Source organism: Gobio gobio (genome assembly GCF_949357685.1).
Source record: "Gobio gobio genome assembly, chromosome: 7".
NCBI lineage: Eukaryota > Metazoa > Chordata > Actinopteri > Cypriniformes > Gobionidae > Gobio > Gobio gobio.
The window spans coordinates 19,289,618-19,315,540 of record NC_137103.1 but is presented as its reverse complement, the minus strand read 5'-3'; the positions used below and the strand labels follow the sequence as shown (position 1 = coordinate 19,315,540).

Sequence of the window (25,923 nt, the reverse complement as noted above, 5' to 3'; positions counted from 1 at the left end):
TTGATTATCGCGATTTTGAAAACTTGCTGTAAATCCTGTCCAGGCAGTATTAGTCTGGTGCAGGCGCAGCGATGTTTTTTTTGAACGAGAAGAAATGGCGGAAGGCAGTGACAGCGCTCGGGAGATTTTTCAGCCTTCTAAAAGGACCAAATCTGAGGTCATATTTTTGCTTTTACAAAAGTCCTGAGGGGAACTTTGTCTGTAGAACATGCAAAAAGAAATCACTGCAGTACGGGGGAAACACTTCAAATCTGCCGAGTCGTCTACGTGACCATCACACACTGTTGTATAGCGAACGCAAGGCAAGTTGACTTTGACCTCAATACCAAAACTACATCTGGGAAATAATTGGACACAAAATGTTGTTTTGAGTTGAAATATTTTATCTCACTCACTTGAAATTAACGTGAAGCTTCTGTGAAGAAAAGTTTGCAGCAAGTGGCTTTGAGCCAAAGACGAATTAACAAGTTCAAACAAGACTGTTAAGGGTGACATTTAAGGGATAATAATGTATATTCATTGTACACTTATTACACAGATTTTTTTTTTTTTTTACCACATAAATAATTACAGGGACATATTGAATTGGGATTAATGTTTTAATCGCACCCGTTTATAAATCCATTTTAGACAGTGTACAAAACAATCATCCAAACAAGATGATCACAACAATATTATAGTAGTATTTAAAGTAAGGTACTCTGATTTCATTTTTAATACAATAAAAAACAGAGATGCAAGACGGCAAGTTGCATTAATGAAACAAGAGCACGCGTGCCCATTGTGATATGGATGTGCACTGTTATAATGCAGAATAGAATCTTGCTTAAAAAGTGCATAGAGCTGCTTGTTTTATTTGTTGTATGTTGATTTTCAAATATAAAACTTGTTGAAATGTTTTCAGTGTATGCATCAGTTTTTTTTTTAACCCTTTCATCTCATTTTAACAAAACCATGATAATATTGATAATCGTGATATTTCATACCTTTCGTTCATCTTCAGAACACAAATTAAGATATTTTGATGAAATCCGAGAGCTCTCTGACCCCTCTATAGACAGCTATTTAATTTAACACTTTCAAGGTCCAGAAAGGTAGGAAAGACACTGCTAAAATAATCCATGTGACCAGTGGTTCAACCTTAATTTTATGAAGCAAAGAGAATACGTTCTGTGCGCAAAAACAAACAAAAATAACGACTTTATTCAAGAATCTCTGCTTGTCTGTGCCAGTCTCCTGCGCTGTTGACGTAGAGTAAACAGTGCAGCACTTCCGACTTCAACGGGTGCTCCCCATCGGCTAGCTTCTGCGTCAGTATCACACGCATGCATTGTGCTCACGTGAACAGTGTCGCAATGGTAAGCCGGTGTTCTGATGAAGCACTTTGAAAGCGCTGCACTGTATTTACATTATCAACAGCATAGGAGACTGGCACATATGAGAAGTTATTATTTTTGTTTGTTTTTTGCACACAAAAAGTATTCTCATCGCTTCATACAATTAAGGTTGAACTACTGGAGTCACATGGACTATTTTAACAATGTCTTTACTACCTTTCTGGACCTTGACAGTGGTAATTAAATTGCTGTCTATGGAAGGGTCAGAGAGCTCTCGGATTTCATCAAAAATATCTTCATTTGTGTTCTGAAGGTCTTATGGGTTTGGAACAGCATGAGGGTGAGTAATTCATGACAGAATTTAAATTGTTGGGTGAACTAACCCTTTAACATGCGAGACGCGAGAGTGTCTTATAACAGCCGATGCGTAAACTGACGCAAATCTGAAGTGGTGACACTATATTATCTTACCAGTGCTGATGCCACTCTCTCTCCAATTGTGGTCTTTGATCTTGAAATCAGCTGATAAATAAAATTAATCTCATATCTTGCTTTATTTGACGCGAACTCTGTTGAACTTGCATATAGCTTCTTTTGTCAAGATCACTGCTCTGGTTATCTCAGAAACTTAAAAATGACACTTCATGACAAACAGTTGCCGACCCCTAGCCTGACAAGCCAGACCCACATCAAGATGTTGGGTCTTTGAACTCACCATTGACAGGGCTCAATCCGAGGGACGGGATAAACGGTTCTCTTTCAAATTCCCTCTGCACCCAATTGGATAGCGCTACAACCAACCAGAGCAACGTGAAGAGGAGCTAGTTGATAGATTAAACTTTCGCCATATCCGGTCGGCAAAACTCCGAACACATGTTCCTTTCTTAATAATGACTTCAGTGTCGTTCTTTTCTGAAAGAAAAGCTTAACTCCAAGTCTTCCAGAGTCGCGGCCAAAGCAGATTCGAAAGACAGCTGTTCGCCAGCTTTTTTGTTTACAAGTAGCACGCGGAACCATCACAACTCTGCCGCCATTATGTTAAGCCCGCCCACCGACTCTATACACGATGTGATTGGCCTGACCAGAGTTTGGTTTTTCCAGCTCGCAAGCCAACGGAGAATTGCTAGACGACCCTGGCTGCAAGTTAGATTTGCTGCCGCAAGGGTGCGTCTGAATTTCTAGGCTAGCCGACCCCTGCTTTATTATAAAAAACTTAAAACCATTTGTTTTTATTTATTCAAATTTCAATAATCAAAAACGAATCAATAACATTCAAGATTAGATTATTGATTAGATTACAACTTATTTTTATCATTAATAATTTATTTAAAAAGAAAAAATGTTGATTTTCACTTAGAGTGGGAACTGAAATTTTTTTCTGTTCATTGAGTCATTGACATGAAATGACCATTCTCTATGTCTCCGTCTCTCATGCTCTCACAGTGGAAGACTTCTTTTTTATTAGCAGATGTGGCGTAAGCATTGGTGTTCGACAGAGATTAGGACTGTTTGGAAAAGTCTGATATTTTTCATTTTGACATGTTTTTCTGAAACGTCTCGTTTTATTATGTCATTTTATTATGGTTTGTACTCAAACCATTTTTCGATGCCACCCCTCTAGTATATATTTAAGCAATTCAATTAATATCATAAACGTGTAACTAGTTGAATAACGGGTTAAATGAACAACTACTAGTCGAAAGCAAAAATCTTAACTCAGGGGCAGCCCTACTTTCACCAATGTGAAAGCCAGTATAACAATGCATAGTTGCAATATTGACCTACTTTCTAAAAAAAGTATTTTATTTATAAATAAATGCCATGCGGGAGTCATTGAATTAATGAAAATATTTGCTGTTTTATGACTTTTAATATCCTAGATGGCTTAAAATAAATATCATCTTAAAATCATTGATATTGTCATGATTCATTTTATGCCATCACCAGTATTATCATGAAAATATTTTGAATATTCAATAAAATATCCATCTCTACCTTAATATGAAACGTTTGTAGCATTTATACTTACACCGGTGATAATCTCTCAACTAGCTAATCTCATTTCACCAGCATTTCTTGTAAACTGATATTATTTAGCTCTTGACCTTTCAGAGCAATAGTGGGTGAACTTGTGGGTAAATTGTATATAGTATGAGTCATGTACCTTTGAACAGTCAACTGGCTTTTCACATTCTAAATACAACCTTCAGGCCCCTCTGTTTTATTTAGCGAAGTTCTTGCGCCATGGTGTGCCTCTTGTTACAATTGTAAGTCACCAATTGTTGTTCGAGGACAATTGTTGAATAGCACAGTGCAGCACAGGTTTAATTTACACATCATTGTGTGCCCACATTGTGTTACATGCTATGATTGATATCACCACAGCGAGATTCATAATTCTCACCTGCTTTACTGACATAGTCATTGTAGTATCAATCAAATTTGCCATCTGGCTAATAACGAACAGATGTATTAGGTTTGGTGCTAAAGTTGTTGAATTTTAAAGTGTTACAGAGCTGTAACTTATGAATGACTTGCTCATAGTAATCTCTGGTCATTAAGTGTAGAATCAATTTATGAATCCTTTTTTGGTATTAAGTGTGAAGAAATAGTAAAGTTTGTGAACCAAAATGATGTCTTTGATCAAATGGACACTACTTATGCTGTTCAAAGTACATTATTTTTCTTTCTTGAGGTAGCAGTTAACCACAACTGATGTGGTCATTTGAAACATCCCGTCCTGTTTCAGGCTTATATACTAGACTTTATTGTCTGTTCTTTGGCTAGTATTACCCTTGGTTACTTGCTCAGTATGTGGCTGATTGCATTGTTATCGAATGAACAAATGTCATTGGAGTCTGAGAGGAAAAACACTGCAGAAGCACTTCTGTCGCTTGTTCTCAGGGCTGTTATCTGAGCCTAGTGTCTCTTTATTGCAAATTTCAGTCATAAGCGCTATCAAACGATACATTTTTTTTACTAATTAATTGCGCATTTTTTTTGTACTTTATCACGATTAATCATGTTCAAAAACATCTGTTTTTAATTATTTTTATATTGTAATTAGGGATGAAACGGTATGGAAATTTCACATCACGATTATAGTGACCCAAATTACCACGGTTATCAATATTATCACTGTTTTGCTCTAATGAGATGAAAGTGTTCAAAAAGAACAGATGCACACACTTAAAACAAGTTTTAAAACAAGTTTTCAACAAATTTTATATTTGAAAATCAACAAATAACTAAAGCAGCTCTATGCACTTTTTAAAGCTAGATTCTATTCTGTGGGATTTCCTTCCTTATAATCGACAATAGCAACGCATAAATAATAATAATTTGGTGTAAATATAATCTCTAATATTGTCTCTGGTGAGAATATTGCTTGATAATATATTTACAGTGTTCTATCAGCTATGACACATTTAAATCTAGCATATTTTGTGTAAGAGCCCAAACAGTATCCTAGTGAAGTAATGCATATCCGTATTTTCAAATGATTTGACAGTTTTTTTTATTAAATATCAAAAATCCAAAAGGTGTGCATCATACCTGACACCTAGATGAACACTTTACAGCTGGTCTCTTCAAATGCTATTGAAGTTAGAAACGTGTATACCAATGTATGTAACTTTAGAGACGGTCCCTAAATTCGCGAATCTCGAACGTCAATCCAACTTTATGCCAGTCATATCAGATGCACTGTGGTTCTGCTGTGCTTGTTTGAAACTATTTGCGCTGCTGAAATAGAACAAAACCAGTCCACCATGGTATGACCACGGTGCGAACATCGCATGTTCATCTCCGCTTTGAATGCAGATTTCAATGAGAGCGCGCTCTGAACAAAATGCCGGCTAATCTGAAGCAGTTAAACTGCCCAATGTGCTTCAGAAAAATCCTCCAGTTCCTGCACATTCTTCATTTTTCCTGCCTCTTTTTCATATTTGAACCCTCTCCAGCAATGACTGTTTGATTTTAAGATCCATCTTTTCACACTGAGGACAATTGAGGGACTCAAACACAACTACTAAAAAAGGTTCAAACATTCACTGATGCTCCAGAAGGAAACGCAATGCATTAAGAGCCGGGGGGTGAAAACCTAATGAATTTGAAAATCAAGGTAAATTGTACTTAATTTGTCTTCCGGGAAACATGCAAGTATCTTTTGTTGCTTCTGAAGGGCAGTACTAAATGAAAAAAAATTATATTTAAACAAAATAAGAAAAATGTGGACATCTTCATCCTGTTCAAACGTTTTCAATTTCATGTATTAACAGAGTAATGTAATATATTTACAGTATTTTTTGTTATTAAGCAATAGTAGTTTTTGTGCATTTAATTTTGTAGTATACTAAATGTCTTTAGGCTACCGATTTTAAATACCATAGAAATAGTATGGGTACTTTTTACCATAGTAGTGAGTACGTGGTTTTACCTTTTTTTTACTGTTTTACAGATTAAACCTTGTTCTAGCCTATATATATTATATTGATTAATTTCAGCACATCATTTCTACTCTGTTTTAAACGCTGTTCTTGTATTCAAATTAAGCGTGGTCAGCTGCTGCGCATGTGCAATTTTACCCTTTAAAAATTAGGTTTGTTACCATTTTTACAGATTATAACCTTCAATGTTATAAAATGCAAGTGAAACGCTCACACTATTGAGACCTGATTATTTATATAGCCTATTAAAAGAACAAACTCATTAGACTAACTCGATAGAAAGACCATGTTATCTTGTCCATTGCTCCATTTTGTCGCTGTAGATTTGCTTCACCACTGTACTGTGGAGCAGGAAACTGCCTTCATTTACATAGTTTGAATTGTTGGTTTTTCTGGGGCTCCTCTATACCTAGATGACTGATACAATAAGAAAGTGGAGGCAGAACAGTCTGTGTTTGCTGAATGAATGTAAATCTTTTTTTCTCATTTAAACTAAGAGCCTATATATGATTTACTTCAGTGAGCTTCACATTCATTTACTGCCAAAGTGGGGCATTGCAAATCCGGGACGTTGTATAGGAGAGCAAAGTCAGAGGCAGTCCGGTATTCTGTCAGCCCTGCTCCGTTCTCAGTCAGTGAGTGGACACACCTTATGAGGACAAGATTTCAGAAGCAAAGAGCCATTAGTAGGATAACACCTTAACCAAGCTGCTCTTTCTTTGCAACACTGAAAAGCAAATCACAGGAATTGTATTGGCTGCTAGGCATGGCTCATAGATGTGTGGCTTCCTAATGACTTCAGAAGTCTGATGTCATTGTGCCAAACACAGGGGGGTAGATTTCTCTGTGGTGTCCGCCTAAAAATGAATGACCTTCCCTGCATTACATCATCCTTTATTATTGGCAGATAGACAAATATGAAGACACGTTCATGAGTCAAGCCTATCAGGGGATGGATTGATGAATGGGTCAATAAAACATTAGCTGTATTATAGGGATGGATGAAATGATGGTATATGGTACAATTTTGCTGTACTGTTGTTTAGGTATATACTACAGTGGATGTATCAATGCGGTTATCAGTGGTTGGAACTGCTTTGCGTTATTTACAGGTGATAGCAAAGAAGAATGTGTGATGTTAGTCACTATTTGAAGAGGAAATTACATTGTCTGCAACAAATGGCACACTAAAACCAGGTAGCTGCTGGTAGAGGTGTAATGAGGCCAGCAGGGGGTGCTCACCCTGTGGTCTGTGTGGGTCCTAACACCCCAGTATAGTGATTGGGACACTATACTGTAACAAGCACCGTCCTTCGGATGAGACGTTAAACCGAGGTCCTGACTCTCTGTGGTCATTAAAAAATCCCAGGATGTCCTTCGATAAAGAGTAGGGGTGTAACCCCGGCATCCTGGCCAAATTTGCCCATTGGCCCCTCTCCATCATGGCCTCCTAATCATCCCTATACTGATTGGCTTCATAACTCTGTCTCCTCTCCACCAGTCAGCTGGTGTGTGGTGGGCGTTCTGGCGCAATATGGCTGCCGTCGCATCATCCAGGTGGATGCTGCACATTGGTGGTGGTTGAGGAGAATCCCCCTTCTATATGTAAAGCGCTTTGAGTGCCTAGAAAAGCGCTATATAAATGCAACAAATTAATTAAAACAATATAATGTGAGGTTAGAGAATGTGTGTGTATTGGCTTTTTTATTGCAGTTTCAAACATAACTATTGAAAATGTGTCTGGTTTACAATATTATTTCTATTTTTATTTATGTAATGATTTATATATTTAAAATATATAATTACATTTTATTTTAAAATTCAAAATGTATATAATATTTTGTTTAAACTTATAGATTTGATAAAAAATGTGGGTCATAATAAATAAATGCTGTGCTTCAAGTGACAGCAGCCTAATAAACCTGCTGCTGTTTCCCTCACTAAGGGAAAATCACTCACTGTCCTTGACTGGAAAGCTTTTGTAGCTTTAATGAGGATTAATCTATATTAAATTTATAATTTATACAGTGAAGACTGTGAAGTGTTTGATAGCTTTACATTTCCTTCCTACCTAAAAATCTCAAAACACTGTTTATATGGGCCAAAAACAATGAAATCAATAACCTTTTGTGCATTTTGACAGGGTAAGTAAAAATCTGAACTGGTCTGACTAGGCCAATAGAAAAAATTGAGCCCTGAATTATTGAAGAGCAGGTAAATGTGTCATTTTATTATAATGCATTTATGTAAATATTATTATAAGTTCACTTAAATTAAAAGTCGCTTTTAAAGTAAATGTTAAAATTGATAGCTGTCTATTATACTGTAATGTTGAATTGCTATAATTAATGGCTGAAATTGAGAAGAAAAATCTATTTCATAAAGACATCAGTAGCAGCATTGGTATTGGTGATACTGGCCTTTCATAAAAAAATGCCATTAAACAAAATATATTCAAAATATAGGCTACAGTCTTTTGTTTCTACATTAATTTGGAGATTCGCTGTAAGCTTACTAGAATATATAAATACATTTAAAATGTTAATGTTAAGTGCAATTAATCAGGATTAATTACAGAAAAATGTTCGATTCATTAGTTAATTAGATTGACAGCACTATAATAAATCAAATTAAATATTTAAAAAAATTTTTTTATTTTTTTTTTAAATATGATTTATACCTTTTCTGTATTTTTCTGTATTTAAAATATAGTATTTATTGTTTATGTATTTAATATATAATACTTAATATAAAGTTTTTGGTCTTGCAGGCTACCCCTAATACATACAATTATTTACTTGTAATATTACAGTAATCACTACTAATCAGTATTACTCAGATGATAATGAAGGTGTGGTGTTTATTTTTTATTTTGTGTATATGTAGATCTATAAACAGTAGCATTTCTCGTTGCCTTATAAAAAAGTACTGTGTTCCCTAACCTGCTGTAGTAGTACTACATGTATTATAACCTATTGTCTCACAATATTTCTCACTTCCTCCCTCCCCTTGTGTATCGCTTCTAATTCTTTGTTTTTTTTTTATCGTCTGGCAGACAGAGACTCTGGATGGGGCCTTTCCAGTGCCTGACATCAAACTCCACAGCAACCCCTCTGCATTCAACGTCTACTGTAATGTACGGCACAGTGTGCTGGACTGGCAGCAGAAGGAAGCCGTTTTGGCTCTGGCCTCCCGGAGCTCTGTGCAGAGCGGAGACTCAGACAGTGAGGAAGAGGAGGAGTATCGCGAACCCGCTGTCAAACTGCCGAAGGTCAGTGAATGACATCAATGCATATATGAAGCCCAATTATGTGGTTTAGTTCTTTCGTTCATGATTTAGTGTATTTTTTGTTCCACCATTTATGCATTTTTGTTTCTCTTTATGAAAACTGCAGTGATATATTATAAGAATAAACTGCAGTGTTGGGGGCATTGGAGTTTTCCCCTCTTTATCCACCTCGCTTTTAAATCGCTTAGTGCGTGTCCACTGGCGCAGAGCGAGCATTTTCAATTAATTCTTTTGAAATCTCAACTTCCATAGGAATGAACTGAAAACTCTCACTCTGTTCCACTCTTCGCTTTGCGAATTAGCGGCAATTCAGGGTTGGCAATTGATTGAATGGTGGGTTCATTATTATTCTTAAAGAGCACCTATTATGGTATTTAAAATGTTCCAAATATTGTTTTAGAAGTCTCCAACAACAGTTTTGCATGCATGCAATGACAAAAAAGACTGTAGTTTTCTTATAATATGCATTTATTTTTACCTGTTTTGACAGCGATTCTCAAATGATTCCTTTAGTGCAGGGGTGTCCAACCCTGGTCCTGGAGAGCTGCTGATTTTAGCTCCAACCTCAATCAAACACACCTGAACCAGCTAATCATGGTGTTCAGGGTGCTTAATAATTACAGACAGGTGTGTTGGAGCAGGGTTGGAACTGAAATCTGCAGGACGGTAGCTCTCCAGGACCAGGGTTGGACATCCCTGCTTTAGTGATTCACTTTTCAAAACCCTGCCTTTACGTGACGCTAATCTGCGGTGATTGGTCCGATGACCCAGTCAGTTCTGATTGGTATAGTCTGTGCAGATATTTTCGGAAACGGAACGCCCATCAAAGTCTTATAGTGACAGTAATTTGTTAATATGTGTCAGGAGTTATGAATATGAAAACCGCGTCGGTACCGTTTGATTGTAATATGAGCCTCAGCTGATCTCATTCATAAAAAAACTCCTCTATTCTCCTCACGAAGACTCGCGACAAATCAACATCCCTCAGGGCTTTTAGTTCAAAAGTGTGCAGATGAGGAGACATATTGATAGATTCTCATATGTCTGTGTCAAATTTCTAAACAGAGGAGTATTTTTTTATTCAATACTTCCTCACCTAATCATGAGCGATTGAGTCTCTTATGTGTTGTTTTCAATTCATACTGGCAGCCGGAGGGCGCTCTGTGCACATGTAGTCCATATATGGTACAGACAGACGAAGAAGATACCATGTGCCATAATAGAAGTCCATAATAAAAGCTTCCTGAGATCGCAAAACATGCAAATAGAGACATTTGAAGACTAATAAACACTCAATCGCGACGATGTATGGTTTGTCTTCAAGCCACTTTTTTTTTGTCTTCAAATGCTCATCCTTGGGCAGATGAAAAAAGTTTGTTTTTGAGTCGCACTACAGAACACATCGTCCTGATGTTTTCTAGTTTTCACTGACGTCTTGGAGCGCAATAAGTGGGCGTATCGTATTCAAATAACCTGACAAGTGGACGTCATCTAGTCAGAGAAAAAGCTTCGGTCTTCTAACGATTCTTAAAAATGACTCAGAGTCGACTCTTACTTTTGAAAGAAAATAACTATATGGTGCACTGTCATATTTCAAACTTTGCAGGATGTTTTTGTTCACTTAGATCTATGTTACACACTACATGAAAGGTAAATTTCAAAATTCCATGATAGGTGCTCTTTAATGAAAAACACAACAACAAAATGGTACAATGACAAACTCGCCTAAAAAGGCTCTTTTACATTTCACTTTGAACCCAAATCTTCCGCCATCATCTTGTCAGTCAAGAGTGATGCGAAATGGGCAAAGTGAGGTGAAATCTGACTCCTGATGCTGATCTGTGCTGCGACTCGTTCGGCTCATGCTGAATTGAGCAGACACGTTCAGTTTTTAATTGTTGTGGTTGCTCTAACTGAACTAAATTATTTTTATTACTATAAAAAATGGGGGGCGGTGCCACGGTCGGCAAGTGATGTAACCGGTGTTGCGGCTGAACACAATGTGGTAACATCGCAGCAAGTCTTCATGGAGTACATCAGAAATAGAATCAATTTAATGTTGTTGTCTGCATCCAGTGTAGACAGAATCACTGATTATTATAGGCTCTATTTGCTTCACGCCACTTGCATCCAGTTTACACATGGTGTTAGAAGACAGCATCATTTTGCTGTCTACCTTTGACCCGCCCTCAAACACTGTAGTTGGTCCGTGTTGTGGACATGTCGAGAAGATGCTGTTTTCTGCCTCATGTCGTTCCAAGCCCGCAAGACTTTCGTTAATCTCCGGAACAAAAATGAAGATCTTTTTGATGAAATCAAAAAAGAGAGCTTTGTCCCTCCATTGGCAGCTATGCAACTGACACTTTGAAGCTTTAAAAGGTTTATTAAGAGATTGTAAAACTAATCCAAATAAATTGAGCATTTTATAAATTTTCTGAAGAGATCACTGATGAACAGATAACAACTTTTAGGCTTTTATTCACATATTGATCAGCAAACATCAACTGAAGATCAACATCAAGCTCAACCGAACCGGCTTGATGTGCAAGGAGCTCAAACGTGCTGCGTTACACACGAGAATTAACCTCATTGTTTCTTGCAGAAGCTCAAACATACTGTGTAACACGAGAATTAACCTCATTGTTTCTTGCAGAAGCTCAAACATGCTGTGTAACACGAGAATGAACCTCATTGGTTCTTGCAGAAGCTCAAGTGTGCAGCATAACACTAGAATGAACCCCATTGGGTCAAACCTGCATTGGATCAAAGTGGTAGTTGCATGGACTGTCAATGGAGGAACAGGAAGCTCTCAGATTTCCTCAAAAAGATCTTAATTTGTGTTCCAAACAACAGGGTTTGGAACAACAGGAGGGTGACATTTTTGGGTGAACACAGACAATTTTTTATCAGTGTGGCTGTAATTTGTTTCTTTAAAAACAACAGGATCTTTTTTTTTTAATCTCTTAATGTTTTTTGCTCTTCTCTTCAAGATTGGCCAAAGGAAGGCACTGGCGTGTTTTATAATGAATATGACATTTCCCCATTTCATATCACAGACATTTGTGAATGGGTGGCTGATTAATTCCAATCTCCACTTCAAAGATTTCATGCGTAGGCTATAACCTAGAAAGTGCTTGGGGATGGGAATAGCAAATTAAATTACATTTAAGGAACGTTTCAGTTTTTTTAGTGATTCCATTGACAGTTATTTTCACTTTTTACTAAAAAAACATGGTCCTAACTATATAATACACAATGCTGCACTACAATATATATTTTTTTAAATCATCATACCACAAAAATCTGTGAACCTCTGTCTTTGACTACAGATATAATAACTAACTAGTAATTACACTGATTATAGTCTCACAAGCCCTGCAGTTGGATTTGACAAAAAAAAAAAAAAAAACAAGAGCTGTTTTAATGGATGGCAAAACCTCAAGGAGCTAATTTCAGGATCTAAAAAAGGAATATTCAGTTTGGACACAAGACTGTGTTAAACCTTAAACTTCTGTTAAACCTCTATTGTGTGACATCCTGATGCCTGTTATTTTAAGATGTGTAAATTGTGTCAGGGTGTTGTGATTCACTATTAAACATATTTCTGTATTTATTAAAGGAAGGGTATTTTATTCTTAGAGTTTAGATGGAGAGCTTATTTCATATCCGAACCTTGAGAGACACTACACAGGACAATTTTTTTTACTTCTCTCAGATGTCCTAGAACAAAGCAGAAATTCCTTTTTTAGACGATGACCTTGAAAGACGAACCAGTGCAGGCCTTTTGCTATGATAGGCCAACATAGTGTCTTATAACAAGAAGGAAGCACTTTTAGGAACAAACTGTTTCCTCAAAGAAACTTCCCAAATATTCCTTCATTAAAATATAGTGGTAGATGTTCACAGCTTCAATACGGTCACTGAAGATATGCTACCAAGCAAGATGCATATCTTAACCATATTTTTAGATAAAAGAGGCATAGTATTAAACCGCGTTTCCACCGCAGGAACTTTCCCCAGGAACTAGAGACTTTGGGGTGATACTCTGTGTGTTTCGAGCGCAGGAACCAGGGTCTAAATGAAGTTCTGGGTAAAAATTTCCCCCTCAAAAAGTCCCTGCTCACGAGGTAGTACTTTTTCAAAGTTTAGAAACTTTTGGGGTGGGACTTGAACGCTGAACATGCTGATTGGTTGTGTTCACCCATCAGTTTATTTCAACCAGCATTTTTAAAAGTTTATGGTCATGTTTAATTAGTTAATTTGAGAAATATTATGAGAAACTGATTTATTCTTCTTGATTCTGTAATCTTATTGCAGTATTTTTCATAAATAAAAAAATTGCGAAAAATATGAATGAAAAAGTTGTACTGTAACCAGCAGTGGCAACTGGCAACAATATTTTTTCGAATCGTTTTAGACACTGCTTGGGGAGATCGATGAATGTTATATCACAGCTATGTTCTTCTACTCCTCAGATCATTGGTATCGGGCTGTGTGGAGTATTTGAGCTCATCAAGGAGACTCGTTTCTCGCACCCGTCACTGTGCTTACGGAGCCTTCAGGCCCTTCTAGATATGCTCCAGGGGCAACAGCCGGAGAGCTTTCAGACCGAACCTCCAGATGTGCTGGGTAAGATGCTTTCTCCTCATCTTTTAAAATGGTAACTTCTATAAGTGAATCTGTATATTTCAATCATGACGCCACTGTTGGACCTGCAGAGTCTCTCTTCCACCTTCTGCTGGAGACAACAGTGCGGAGCACAGGGATGAACGATCCTACCGGTCAGACCCTCACTGCGTTATCCTGTGCCTGCCTATTCAGCCTTGTGGTGGCCTGGGGAGACACTGGCAAAACCCTCCAGGCTGTGTCTGCCATCCTCACCAACAATGGCAGTCATGCATGCCAAACCATCCAGGTGAGTCAAAGTTTTGAGATTGCATTAAGCACTTAATCAGCATATTAGAATGATTTATGAAGGGCCACGTGACCCTGGAGACTGGAGTAAATGCTGCTAAAAAAGTGGTGAGGTCTGTCAAAATTGTTTTCTTTTTCTGGCTGTCTGTAGCACCTACTGCTCTGCCCTCCTTAAAGGGATAGTTCACCCAAAACTGGAGTCATCATTTACTAACCCTCAACCCTAAACTAAGAATGCTCTGATACCATTTTTTTCAGAACCGATCCGGTACCAAAAATTTGAAGTTTTGGCCGATACCGATCCAATACCAGTGCAGTTTTGTTTAAAAATTCAATGTAGAATTTCTATACCTCAGTGTGTTGAACTGATAATCACACTTTTTTTTGTGCCAAACACAATCTAGACAAATATAGACAACTTCATTATAAAGAAAAACAACAAATACAAAAAATATATATACTACCTATGACAAAAATACTACTATAAACTAGATGGTGGTTAACCTAGAATTCAGCACCAAAAGTTACTCTAGAAAAATCACTAGTGCACCATAATTGTATAAAATCTAAACATTTAGTGAAAAAAAAAAAAAAAATTTAGTGGGGAACAATTAAAAGTGAATAAGTGTAGCACTAAATCTGGTAAAATGTTACACATTATTGTAAAAAACGCTTGAAGCAAGATGGAGTCACAGCGCACAGCGCTCTGTCCGCATTGAAAAGTTCCAAGCATAAAGGGAAGATATATTGATGCGTCGTGTATTTATCTACGTGATATTTTATTGAGCATTTTCTTTTAACAGTTTAAAATTTCCGTTACTGTGCGTGTGAAGAACAATACAATCCCTAGTCCAGTCTGATCTAACAGACACCCGGTAGAAAGTAACATGATTTAGAAACAGGAATAAACTCCAGCAAGATTAAGTCATTTTATGTGAAACCATAGACTGTTATCCTCAGATCAAGCATAATAACAGGAACATTGAATCATCTTGGAGAGAGTTTCATCGTGTTGACTGTCGTAACGCATTTTGAATGCTAAAAGGGGAAATGACTTACAGCCGTAGCGGAGGGAAGCATTCATGTGAATTTAATGACTTAAATATACATCTGTACCTCACATTAAACTATGGAATGGCTTCAGAACTTGTTTAATATAGTGCACGAAGTGTTGATGATGCTTTATAATTTTTTTGTGCCTTTTGTGGGGCGCTGGGCTTAACAATAACACAGAATATTATACACACAGTATTGGATTTGGATTGGTCCTGCCTGACCGATACCCGATCTGGTAAATAATGGCGCTATCGGAGCCGATACCAATACTAAGAATCGGATTGGAATCGGACCCTAAACCTGTATGAATTTCTTTCTTCTGCTGAACACAAGATTATATTTTGAAGAATGTCGGTAACCAAACAGTTTATGCGCCTTCTTGACTTCCATAGTACCCCCCCCCCCCCCCCCCCATACTATGGATGTCAATGGGATCCATCAACTGTTACTGGTTACCTATATTCTTCAAAATATATTTTTTGTGTTCAGCAGAAGAGAGAAACTCATGCAGGTTCTGAACAACTTGAGGGTGAATAAATTACAGAATTTTCAGTTTTGGGTTTTGGATCCTTAAAGGATCCAAACTTATGAAGAGTACTTGAAGTTTATTTTTAACAATATCACTGATGATTTCAGTCAGGTTTTTTTTTTAACAGTTTAGTGGATTTCTTGCTTTGTTAGTGAGGTTGAGATTTTAGACTGCATAAAAAGCTGCTGTTCATCTGAAGTCAGGATGACAGCACGTTACTGCTCATCTGCATGTGGAGGTCAACAATTGAATTGCTTGAAAATGTCAAATCCCTCTGATTTCCTGTCTTTATTATATTACTCTGCCAGCGCAGAGGACCTCAGCCAATTACTCCTCAGTCTTCGGTCGTCTGCATGATATGCGTCTGTCATTTTTGTAACTTATTTAAATGTCTTAATGCTCTCTGACAATATCACACACTGATTTAGACATCAGAGAAACTCATTTGTTGTTGCCAAGGTAACTACAACCTAATTGGAGCATGAGTAACTTGCATAGCTTGTGTAAAGTGCGATATCTGATCCGTCGCTCTGTCAGTTTACAGTGCACAAGTCCAACTTGAAGTGATTCAGAATTGAACTGAAAAACAAGCGAAGGCTGTTGTGTATATTCTGATCAAGTGCTTTGTAGAGCTGGACTGTCTTTGGTATGTGGTATATGTCTCTCTCTCTATACTGTGCATCCGGAAAATATTCACAGTGCTTCACTTTTTCCACATTTTGCTATGTTACAGCCTTATTCCAAAATGGATTAAATTCATTATTTTCCTCAAAATTCTACAAACAATAGCCCATAATGACAACGTGAAAGAGAAGTTTGTTTGAAATCTTTGCTAATTTATTAAAAATAAAATACGAAAAATATCTCATGTACATAATTACCTCTCAAGCTCAATCAGATTGGATGGAGAGTGTCGGTGCACAGCCATTTTCAGATCTCTCTAGAGATATTCAATCGGGTTCAAGTCTGGGGTCTGGCTGGGCCACTCAAGGACATTCACAGAGTTGTCCAGTAGCCACTCCTTTGTTATTTTGGCTGTGTGCTTAGGGTCGTTGTCCTGTTGGAAGATGAACCTTCGCCCTAGTCTAAGGTCCAGAGCGCTCTGTACCAGGTTTTCATCAAGGATGTCTCTCTACATTGCTGCATTCATCTTTCCCTAGATCTTGACTAGTCTCCCAGTTCCTGCCGCTGAAAAACATCCCCACAGCATGATGCTGCCACCAGTTTCTTCACTGTAGGGATGGTATTCGCCAGGTGATGCGGGGTGCCTGGTTTCCTTCAGATCTGACGCTTGCCATTCAGGCCAAAGAGATCAATCTTTGTTTCATCAGACCAGACAATTTTGTTTCTCATGGTATGATAGTCCTTCAGGTGCCTTTTGGCAAACTCCAGGCAGGCTGTCATGTGCCATCTGGCCACTCTACCATACAGGCCTGATTGGTGGAGTGCTGCAGAGACGGTTGTTCTTATGGAAGGTTCTCCTCTCTCCACAGCGAAACGCTGTATCTCTGTCAGAGTGACCATTGGGTTCTTGGTCACCTCCCTGACTAAGGCCCGTCTCCCCCGATCGCTCGGTTTGGCCAGGCGGCCAGCTCTAGGAGGAGTCCTGGTGGTTCCAAACTTCTTTCATTTATGGATGATGGAGGCCACTGTGCTCTTTGGGACCTTCAATGCTGCAGAATTTTTTCTGTACCCTTCCCAGATCTGTGCCTTGATACAATCCTGTCTCGGAGGTCTACAGATAATTCCTTGGACTTCATGTTTTGGTTTGTGCTCTGACATGCACTGTTAACTGTGGGACCTTATATAGACAGGTGTGTGCCTTTCCAAATCATGTCCAATCAACTGATTTTACCACAGGTGGACTCCAATCAAGTTGAAGAAACATCTCAAGGATGATCATTAGAAACAGGATGCCCCTGAGCTCAAGTGTCATGGCAAAGGCTGTGAATACTTATGTACATGTTATATTTTTGGTTTTTCATTTTTAATGAATTTGCAAAGATTTCAAACAAACTTCTTTCACATTGTCATTATGGGGTATTGTTTGTAGAATGTTGAAGAAAACAATGAATTTAATCTATTTTGGAGTAAGGCTGTAACATAACAAATTGTGGAAAAAAGTAAGCTCTATGAATACTTTCCGGATGCACTGTATATGTATTTGGTTTGAAATAGCTTAAACATTTTATTTATTTATTTTAATTATTTATACATTTTTATACATTAAAGCCCATCCTTTCAACCAAACAGCTATTGGTACCCAGTAGATTTTAAAATATATTTTAAAATAGTTTTCTATTTTTCATTTAATGGAATTAAGGAAAACAATCCTTAATCATATTCATTTATATGCACCAATATAACATTGCATAGTAGTAGACATCAATATTTACTTTCTTTCTATCTGAAAAAAGAAACTCAGGGATTTCCTTGAATGGATAATTGAATGTGGGATTGGAATCGATTTACTAACATGGATAGTTTGAAAATAATTATGGAAATAATATATGCACCCTGTCCTAGTGTAAGACTTGAGTCTTTCGTAAAAAAAAAAAAACAGAAGTGTACTTCATTCTCTGGATAGCTAGTGCAATAAAACCAAATGCCATTTATTGACTGTAGAGTCATCTAACATTGATGTTTTAGTTTATCAATAAACCTCTGTCATGTATAGCATCATTAATGAAAGTACATCCTTACTGCCATCAGATTAACTCTGTGGCAGGGGTGAAGACGGACACAGTGGTTTATGTTAAATAAAGATCAACATAAATATTAAACAGGAAAAATAAAATGTCCTGGGGATGTGATGTGAGAGAGCTGAAGGGGGGCCTACTGTCCTTGTGATTGGACTTTTAAAGGTCAAATGGTGCTGAGAGGTTTGTTAGGGGTGTAACTTCACATAATCATATGAACAAACCAGTGAGTATCTGCAGTTTTAAGTCTCACAAGAACAAAAGTAACATTGACAGTTCTCTTTCATTTCGAAACAAAGCTTCACTGAGTGAGTCATGTCAGTCGGATTCAGCCAGTGAGTGAGTCATTAGACTGATTCAAACCAATTAATTTTTTCACTTGGGTTATTGGATTTTTGCTTGCCCTGCCAAAATTTTAATTGCCTCCAAGTTATGTTTTAGTTTTTTTCTACCCATTTATTCTTGCATTCTAATAAATAAGATGGCAACATTTTAGATATGATAAATCTGATGTTATATCTTAGATATGAGTTTCACAATGTTTGTCTAAATTTAATAACACAGAAAAAACTAACTAGCCTATCTAATATATTTTAAGCAAATTGAACAATGCTGGTCACTAGTGTTGGGGTAAAGCGAGTTACGTAATCAGATTTTTTTAAACTTATCTCACTCACAAAGAACAGATTCAGTATTCCTCAAAATGAATTAAAACCGTGACATGCAAACTCTGAATGTCACGTAAACCTGCAAAAATGTAATGTTAAATTGCGTAATTATACTTTGTATATAATTTCACTTTATTAACCAATGTATTTGCTGCTGACCTTCAATTATCTAATTCAACCATACTAACCAAAAATGACTTTAGATAAACATCACATTTGTTTAATTTTTTTGTTTTTACTGCTGAAGTGTTGAACTTTCTTCTCCTGAGTCCAATTCTTTTTGCAATCTAGAATGGTGGCACAGCTGGTTTGTTTGAGCTGCGCCCTCTATTGTACAGGCGAGAATTTGCATTTCCTTCCGCCTGAGGCTTTTTCAGTTTAATTTTGGTGTGAAAGGGCCTTTTACATTTGCCAAAAATGGAAATTATTAAAAAAACAAACGAGCAAGCCCTGCCCAGGTGTAGAAAAAGTAACACAAAAGTAATATAACACATTACTTTCCAAAACAACGCAATTTGTTGATTTTTTTAGGGTGTAGTGCAATATTGTAACGCATTAGTTTTAAAAGTAACTTTCCCCAACACTGCCGGTCACGGTGTGTTTTTGTACTAGTGAGGAAAGCACAAAATAAATATATGTTGTTTAATTATTGTCTTTTATTATTTTCTCCTAATTATTTTCTCCATGATTAATTCAGAACCTAAGTATTTTAACCCTCTGGTGCTCTTTGGTCATTTCTGACCGGAAAATTTTCTGTTTTGAAATGTTAAAAATCACAGCTTCATCGGAATGATATGAAACTTGGTGACTTTTCTAGCATTAGGTATGTAAACACACACAAAAATTGGGGTCATGATTTGAGCATGCTAATTGGTCGTAAAAAAAAAGTAGCGTTCATTGTCTTCGGTCATAAATGACCAACCATAGGAAATGAATGGGAAATCGGCAAAAACACAAAAATTCACCGAATATTTGCGTGTACAATCTACAAAAAGTACACAGCAGTAAAGGGGTGACACTCTAAAACATCAAGAGTGTGATACTGACACACCCACACACACGCACCCTCATACACCACACACACACACACACACACACACACACACACACACACACACACACACACACACACACACACACACACACACACACACACACACACACACACACACACACACACACACACACACACACACACACACACACACACACACACACCTATGAAAAACTGAACCTATGAATCACATTTGGAATTTTTATAAATCACAGCTTCATCAGAATGATATGAAACTTGGTGATTTTTCTAGCATTAGGTATGTTAACACAAACATATTGAGGGCATGATTTGAGCATGCTAATTGGTCGTAAAAAAAAATACTCCCACTTGTGCTCTTCGGTCAAAAATGACACCATAGGAAATTAATGGGAAATCTTCAAAAACACAAATTCACAGAAAAAAATCTATATTTCTAACAAACAAAAAAAATCTAAAACTTTATAATAAATAGTCTTTGAGATGTTTTAAATATATATTCAAATCCATCAACAACAAAAAAAAATCATTAAATGTGTTCAAAACAGAACTAGGGAATTCTCAAGCCTCTCCATAGAGACTTCTAGTGGTTACACCCATGGTTGCATGATTTCTTAAATAATTCCAAAAGAGGGCGCATATCTGCCTTGAAAAAAAAAATATTTTGAAGGCCTAATCTCTATTTTAACCTGAAATACTGCAATATTTATTTATTTTTATTTTTTTATAAACTTTTTTATGGTTTTCAATGGCAAAAATAGACCATAATTATTGCATAAATATTAAAAAATACCATCAAATCATCTCAAAATTACAAAATTAAAAAGAAAAAATATTATTGAAGAAAAATAAATTGCATTGTTTTTACTGGGGTGGAGGAAGTTTAATTTTTAGGTGTCCGGTCACTTATGACCGGGAAGACAACCAATGCAACCCCTAAACGAAGAGCACCAGAGGGTTAAGTACAGCATTCTGTCCAAATTAAGTGAAGAATGCTCAACTGTATTTTCAAGAACTATCTGACCTGATTATATTTGTGCAACAAAAGGTTCCAACCATCCTGAACGCGCTACAAAGGAGCGTGCAGGCGGTGCTGGTGGGAAAGATCCAGATCCAGGACTGGTTCGGAAATGGCATTAAGCGGGCCGCACTTATGAACAAATGGGTTCTGAAGGAGGTGAACATTGATGAAGATGAACGCTGTCTTCTTCAAACAGATGGTTCCTTCCTCTACCTGCTCTGCAAGGATGGTCTCTACAAAGTAGGCTCAGGGTACAGCGGCACCGTGCGGGTGAGGACATCATATATTTATCTGATCATCCATTGGAAATGAAAGAAATACATTTTGCTAAGCTAAGTTTCAGACTAAATTATTAGTCTATCATTAGGTTATTATGTGTTGTTAGTGTTAATTTACTTTCTATTGATATAGATCAGAGGAATTTGACCATTTTACCTCCAGACTCTGACAGTTCTGAGATTTGTGAAGTCTGGTTTTGTGCTGACGCAGCAAGGTGTTTATCAATGTGTTTGTGCGGGTGCTAATAAGAGACTATCGATTGCAGGGCCATGTGTACAACTCCACATCTCGTATCAGGAACCGTGAGGAGAAAAGGTCATGGCTGGGATTTGCGCAGGTATTGAACTGTTGTTTTATGAGTGTTTCCTCTGATTGTCTGTCTACATGTAATGTCAATGTAATCAATGTAGGGCACTTGATACAGGTTTGAAAGCTTGATCATATCTCATAAATAAAGCATTACGTGTTTATGACGTTTTCAACCTTGAACCTCTGTGAACCTCTGTGAATGTCTTTCAGTGAATGGCCTTACAAAAGAAAGTTTTGTGTTGGGATTTGCTTTACAGGGTTGTTTGCTCTATCGAGACATGAACAGTCACAGCATGGCAGCCATTAAGATCAACCCTGAGACTCTGGAGCAGGAGGGCACCATCACAATGCCGGGTATAAACACCCCTCTTATGTGCTATTGATCGCTAAGAGCAGGGCAAATAAATGGCTTGACAGGCACACTCTTCTTCCCTGTGTTGACAGATTTCCTATTAAAACAGAACGTATCCAAGGGCTTCTCCTTTTTCCTTGAATAGCTTTCTATATGCCTCCTATATAGCTCTAGATATATTATGTGGATATTCAAAGTCATTTATTTAAATATATAAATATATCTTCTAAAGATTGTTTATGACAAGCCTCTCTAAAACATTGTTATTTGGACTGTCATTTTAAACTCAAATTTTCTCTTTAAATTTCACTCTCTCTTTCTCAGGTCTGCAAGCAGATGGACAGAACATCATATTCACTGATGGAGAATTTATCAACCAGATTGCTGCCTGCAAAGACGTAAGTCATTTTATTAATTGGTGATGTTGCTCTGTTCCAAAACCTAGTGAGCTATCTTCATAGGTAGCATTGTATGCATCACAGTTGAGCAGGATATTCCCAAAGGTAGGCAGCAATATGCCAATTGATAAGGCAGCATTGTATGTATGCTTCAGGGTGAAGGCAGTCCCACAATGCATTGTGCCAAGTGAAAAAATAAATCCAAGATGTCAGACAAAGCAAGAGATATTGATTATAAATATACTTGTATTTGTATCAGGCTTTCTTCTGTAATAATTATACTGATCAGTAAAAGTGTTGATTTAAAAAAGGTTAAATATAACAGGGTATAGTTTTTCACTACCGTTCAAACGTTTTGGGTCAGTAAGATTTTTTTTTTTTCCTTTTTTGAAAAATGTATTTGAGATTCAGGAAGGATGACAGTTATGTAGATATATATGTTTTTTGTTAAAATTACATGCTGTTCCTTTTCATTCTTCAAAGAATCTTAAAAAATATTTATGCATGGTTTCCACAAAACTATTAAGCAGCACAACTGTTTTCAACATTGATAATAACAATAAATGTTTCTTGAGCAGCAAATCAGCATATTTCTGACGGATCATGTGACACTGAAGACTGGAGTAATGATGCTGAACATTTAACTTTGTCATTACAGGAATAAATCACTTTTTAAAATATATTTCAATAGAACAGTTACTTAATATTGTAATACTATTTCACAATATGCTGTTTTTATTCTTTCATTAATGAATGCCACCTTAATGAGCATAAGAGACTTTTAAAAATCGTACTGATCCAAAACTTTTGAAAGGTAGTACGTATATAACAATATTTACATGTGCTTTTATTTATTTTTTATCTCTGCTGATTAGAGTATCCTGTCATTAGCTTAGCATCATGCTGATGGTAAACTCTGGAATCAATCGTATTTACTAGAAAAACGTTATTTTCAGGAGCTTTCATTGGTTGTTTCTTCAAGGATTCGCCAAAATGCTGCTGCAAACTGATATAACCAACCAAGACATGTTCAAATCGGTTGTTAGACTGCAGTGAGTGTGGAATAAATGGATAATAATGCAAGAAGCCCAAAAAATGTTTGATCTAAAATGAACAACCTGTTTTCTCCATGCTGCGGTCTTCATCGGGCGATAACAGATTTCCCTGCACGTCATAAAAACATGATCTGTGCATTTTCTCAAGTGGTGTGATTGTGGCTGTCAGCAGCACCTGATCTCCTTTGTTTCAGCCAATTTCAGCTCTGCTGCTGTGTGTGTGTATTGAATTGTCTGCATTGAGTGTGTGTGCATTATAGCCATGTAGGCAGGGGAGGGGCTGCAGCACTGGACATGGGCATATCCACTGGCTGATCATGAGTGGGCAGCAGTTACAGGGAGGGGGATGTGATATTCATATCTGCCTTTGAAGATCTCTTTTGGGATAAATGAATGAAGCGAGGGAGTGCATGGGGTTAAGGAGGGAAGTCGTGAGGATTCATGTTTTGAACTGCTAGGGAGGGAGGAAAAGGCATGTGCATTTCTTAGAGGCGTGATTTTTGCCTGGAGCATCGTTTTTTCAAAGCTCACTAGTATACTCGTTAACAGCGGCAAATCAAAGACTCCAGTGTGTTGTCTTATTTTTTTTAATCACATGCACTTACGCATGCCATAGTCTCACCATAGTGTACACACCCTGAACTTAAGTGCGTGTGTTTCTGGATGAAACTGGCCGAGTATGTATGAGGGATCGGGTGCTACTTTGCATCTTCCATGTGCATGCTAACATAGTTAAATTCTCCCTCTGACCCTCTGTGCTTCTTCAGATGAGAGACTGAAGCCTCTAATGTTGTCAAAGCCTATGAGATTGACTATTTTAGCGAGCTTTGGAACAAGTCCAGTCATCAGAACAAAAGTTTAACTGTTCAGTCTTAAGACGGTCGGTCACACTAGACTTTAAGCGTGCAGAATTTATTTGTGCGTTGAAACGAATCAGATTATCTAGAGCTGATTATCTTCTGTTTGTAATTAAATAAATAATTAAAATTGTATTAAAATGCGTTTAAAAATATATTTAAATAAAAACTTGAATCATTCAAAAATGGGAAAATAAGCCATCATGGCCACATTAAGCAACACTGAAAACCAGCAGCTTCAAAAAGAAAGTTCAATTCTGTCATTTGCTCACACAAACCCATAAGTCTTCTTTCATCTTTGTAACACAAATAAAGATGTTTTTGGGGACACTAAATTTTCAACTAAATATTCAAATAAATTACTGATCTGCCCGCATTGTATTTTCCTGTCTAACACTGTGAAGCTGCTTTGAAACAATCAGCATTGCAAAAAGTGCTATATAAATAAAGGTGACTTTTAATGAAACGTCATAAATGTCTTTTATGGAACCAGCAGGGTGGATTATTGTAATGGACTCCTCACTGGCCTTCCCAAAAAGACCATAAGACAACTGCAGCTCATACTGAACACTGCTGCCAGGATTCTGAGCAGAACCAGAAAATATGAACATATCATGCCAGTCCTCAGGCCTTTACACTGGCTCCCAGAAACATTTAGGATTGATTTAAAAGTATTATTACTGGTATATAAATCACTCAATGGCCTAGGACCTCAATACAACTGAATATAAACAGATCACTCAGATCATTAGGATCACATCAGCTAGAAATACCAAGGGTTTACTCAAAGCAAGGATAGTCTGCTTTTAGCTATTATGCCAACTGCAGCTTCCTGAACAGATCAGATGTGCTCCAACAGTAGTCACATTCAAATCCAGACTCAAAACACATCTGTTTATCTGTGCATGCTGAATGAGCACTTTGCCACTGTATGTCCGACTGAATTTAAATTTCTAAATTCTTATGATTCTAAACTGTTTATCTATGTATCATCTTTTTACTCTTTTAATTATTTTTATAACTTTAAATATCCTTGCTTTTAATTTTATTTAAAGACACTCTACCTTTTATTTAGGATTTTATTTTGCTAAGAAGATTTGATCATTTTGTTAGGGCTGTTTTGGTGGAAGAGGTTGAGAGAAGGGGTGAGGAATAAGGGATCACACTCAGAAGTGAGTGTAGAGACACCAGACCTGCATGTAGCAACGGATGTTTAATTGAGTGTTTTTTTAAAGCCTTTGGGGCTTTAGACATCCCTGGTGGGACCAGGAAGATTTGTCTTCAAGGGTTCACAACACAATTTCCTGACAAATATTTTGGAGTAGTCAATCCCTCCATGTGAAGAAGATCCGTGTAGATCCACTATGACGGGTAGATCCGTGGAGATCCACCCTGACGGACAAAAAAGACGCATTCTAATTGGGAGCACTGAATCCATATTGGGCAGGCGGTGAATCAGTATGCAAACATCCTCACAAGAGTGAAGAGACACTAGAATGTGCATGTCTAGTGTAAAATCTCGAACCTGACACTTAGTGATTCAGGTTATTTTTTATTTCTTATGCATATGCTGTGATTTATTTTATGATTATTTTATTCCTTTTCTGTGTAAAGCACTTTGAATTACAATTGTGTATGAAATGTGCTAAATAAATAAACTTGCCTTGCCTTTCCCTCCA

At 37.1% G+C, this 25,923-nt stretch overlaps 1 protein-coding gene across 26 annotated transcripts in view; it reads left to right on the top strand.

Annotated features, from left to right (window-relative positions):
- The window catches only part of mycbp2 (MYC binding protein 2), a 142,465-nt gene that overhangs the window by 23,701 nt on the left and 92,841 nt on the right, over window positions 1-25,923 (top strand). For all 26 annotated transcript variants that reach the window (XM_079820961.1, XM_079820952.1, XM_079820950.1 and 23 more), the window contains exons 3-9: window positions 8,841-9,056; window positions 13,550-13,703; window positions 13,793-13,989; window positions 21,022-21,264; window positions 21,539-21,610; window positions 21,840-21,936; window positions 22,259-22,332. In XM_079820961.1, coding sequence (XP_079677087.1) covers window positions 8,841-9,056; window positions 13,550-13,703; window positions 13,793-13,989; window positions 21,022-21,264; window positions 21,539-21,610; window positions 21,840-21,936; window positions 22,259-22,332 — 1,053 coding nt within the window. The remainder of the gene's footprint in view (window positions 1-8,840; window positions 9,057-13,549; window positions 13,704-13,792; window positions 13,990-21,021; window positions 21,265-21,538; window positions 21,611-21,839; window positions 21,937-22,258; window positions 22,333-25,923) is intronic.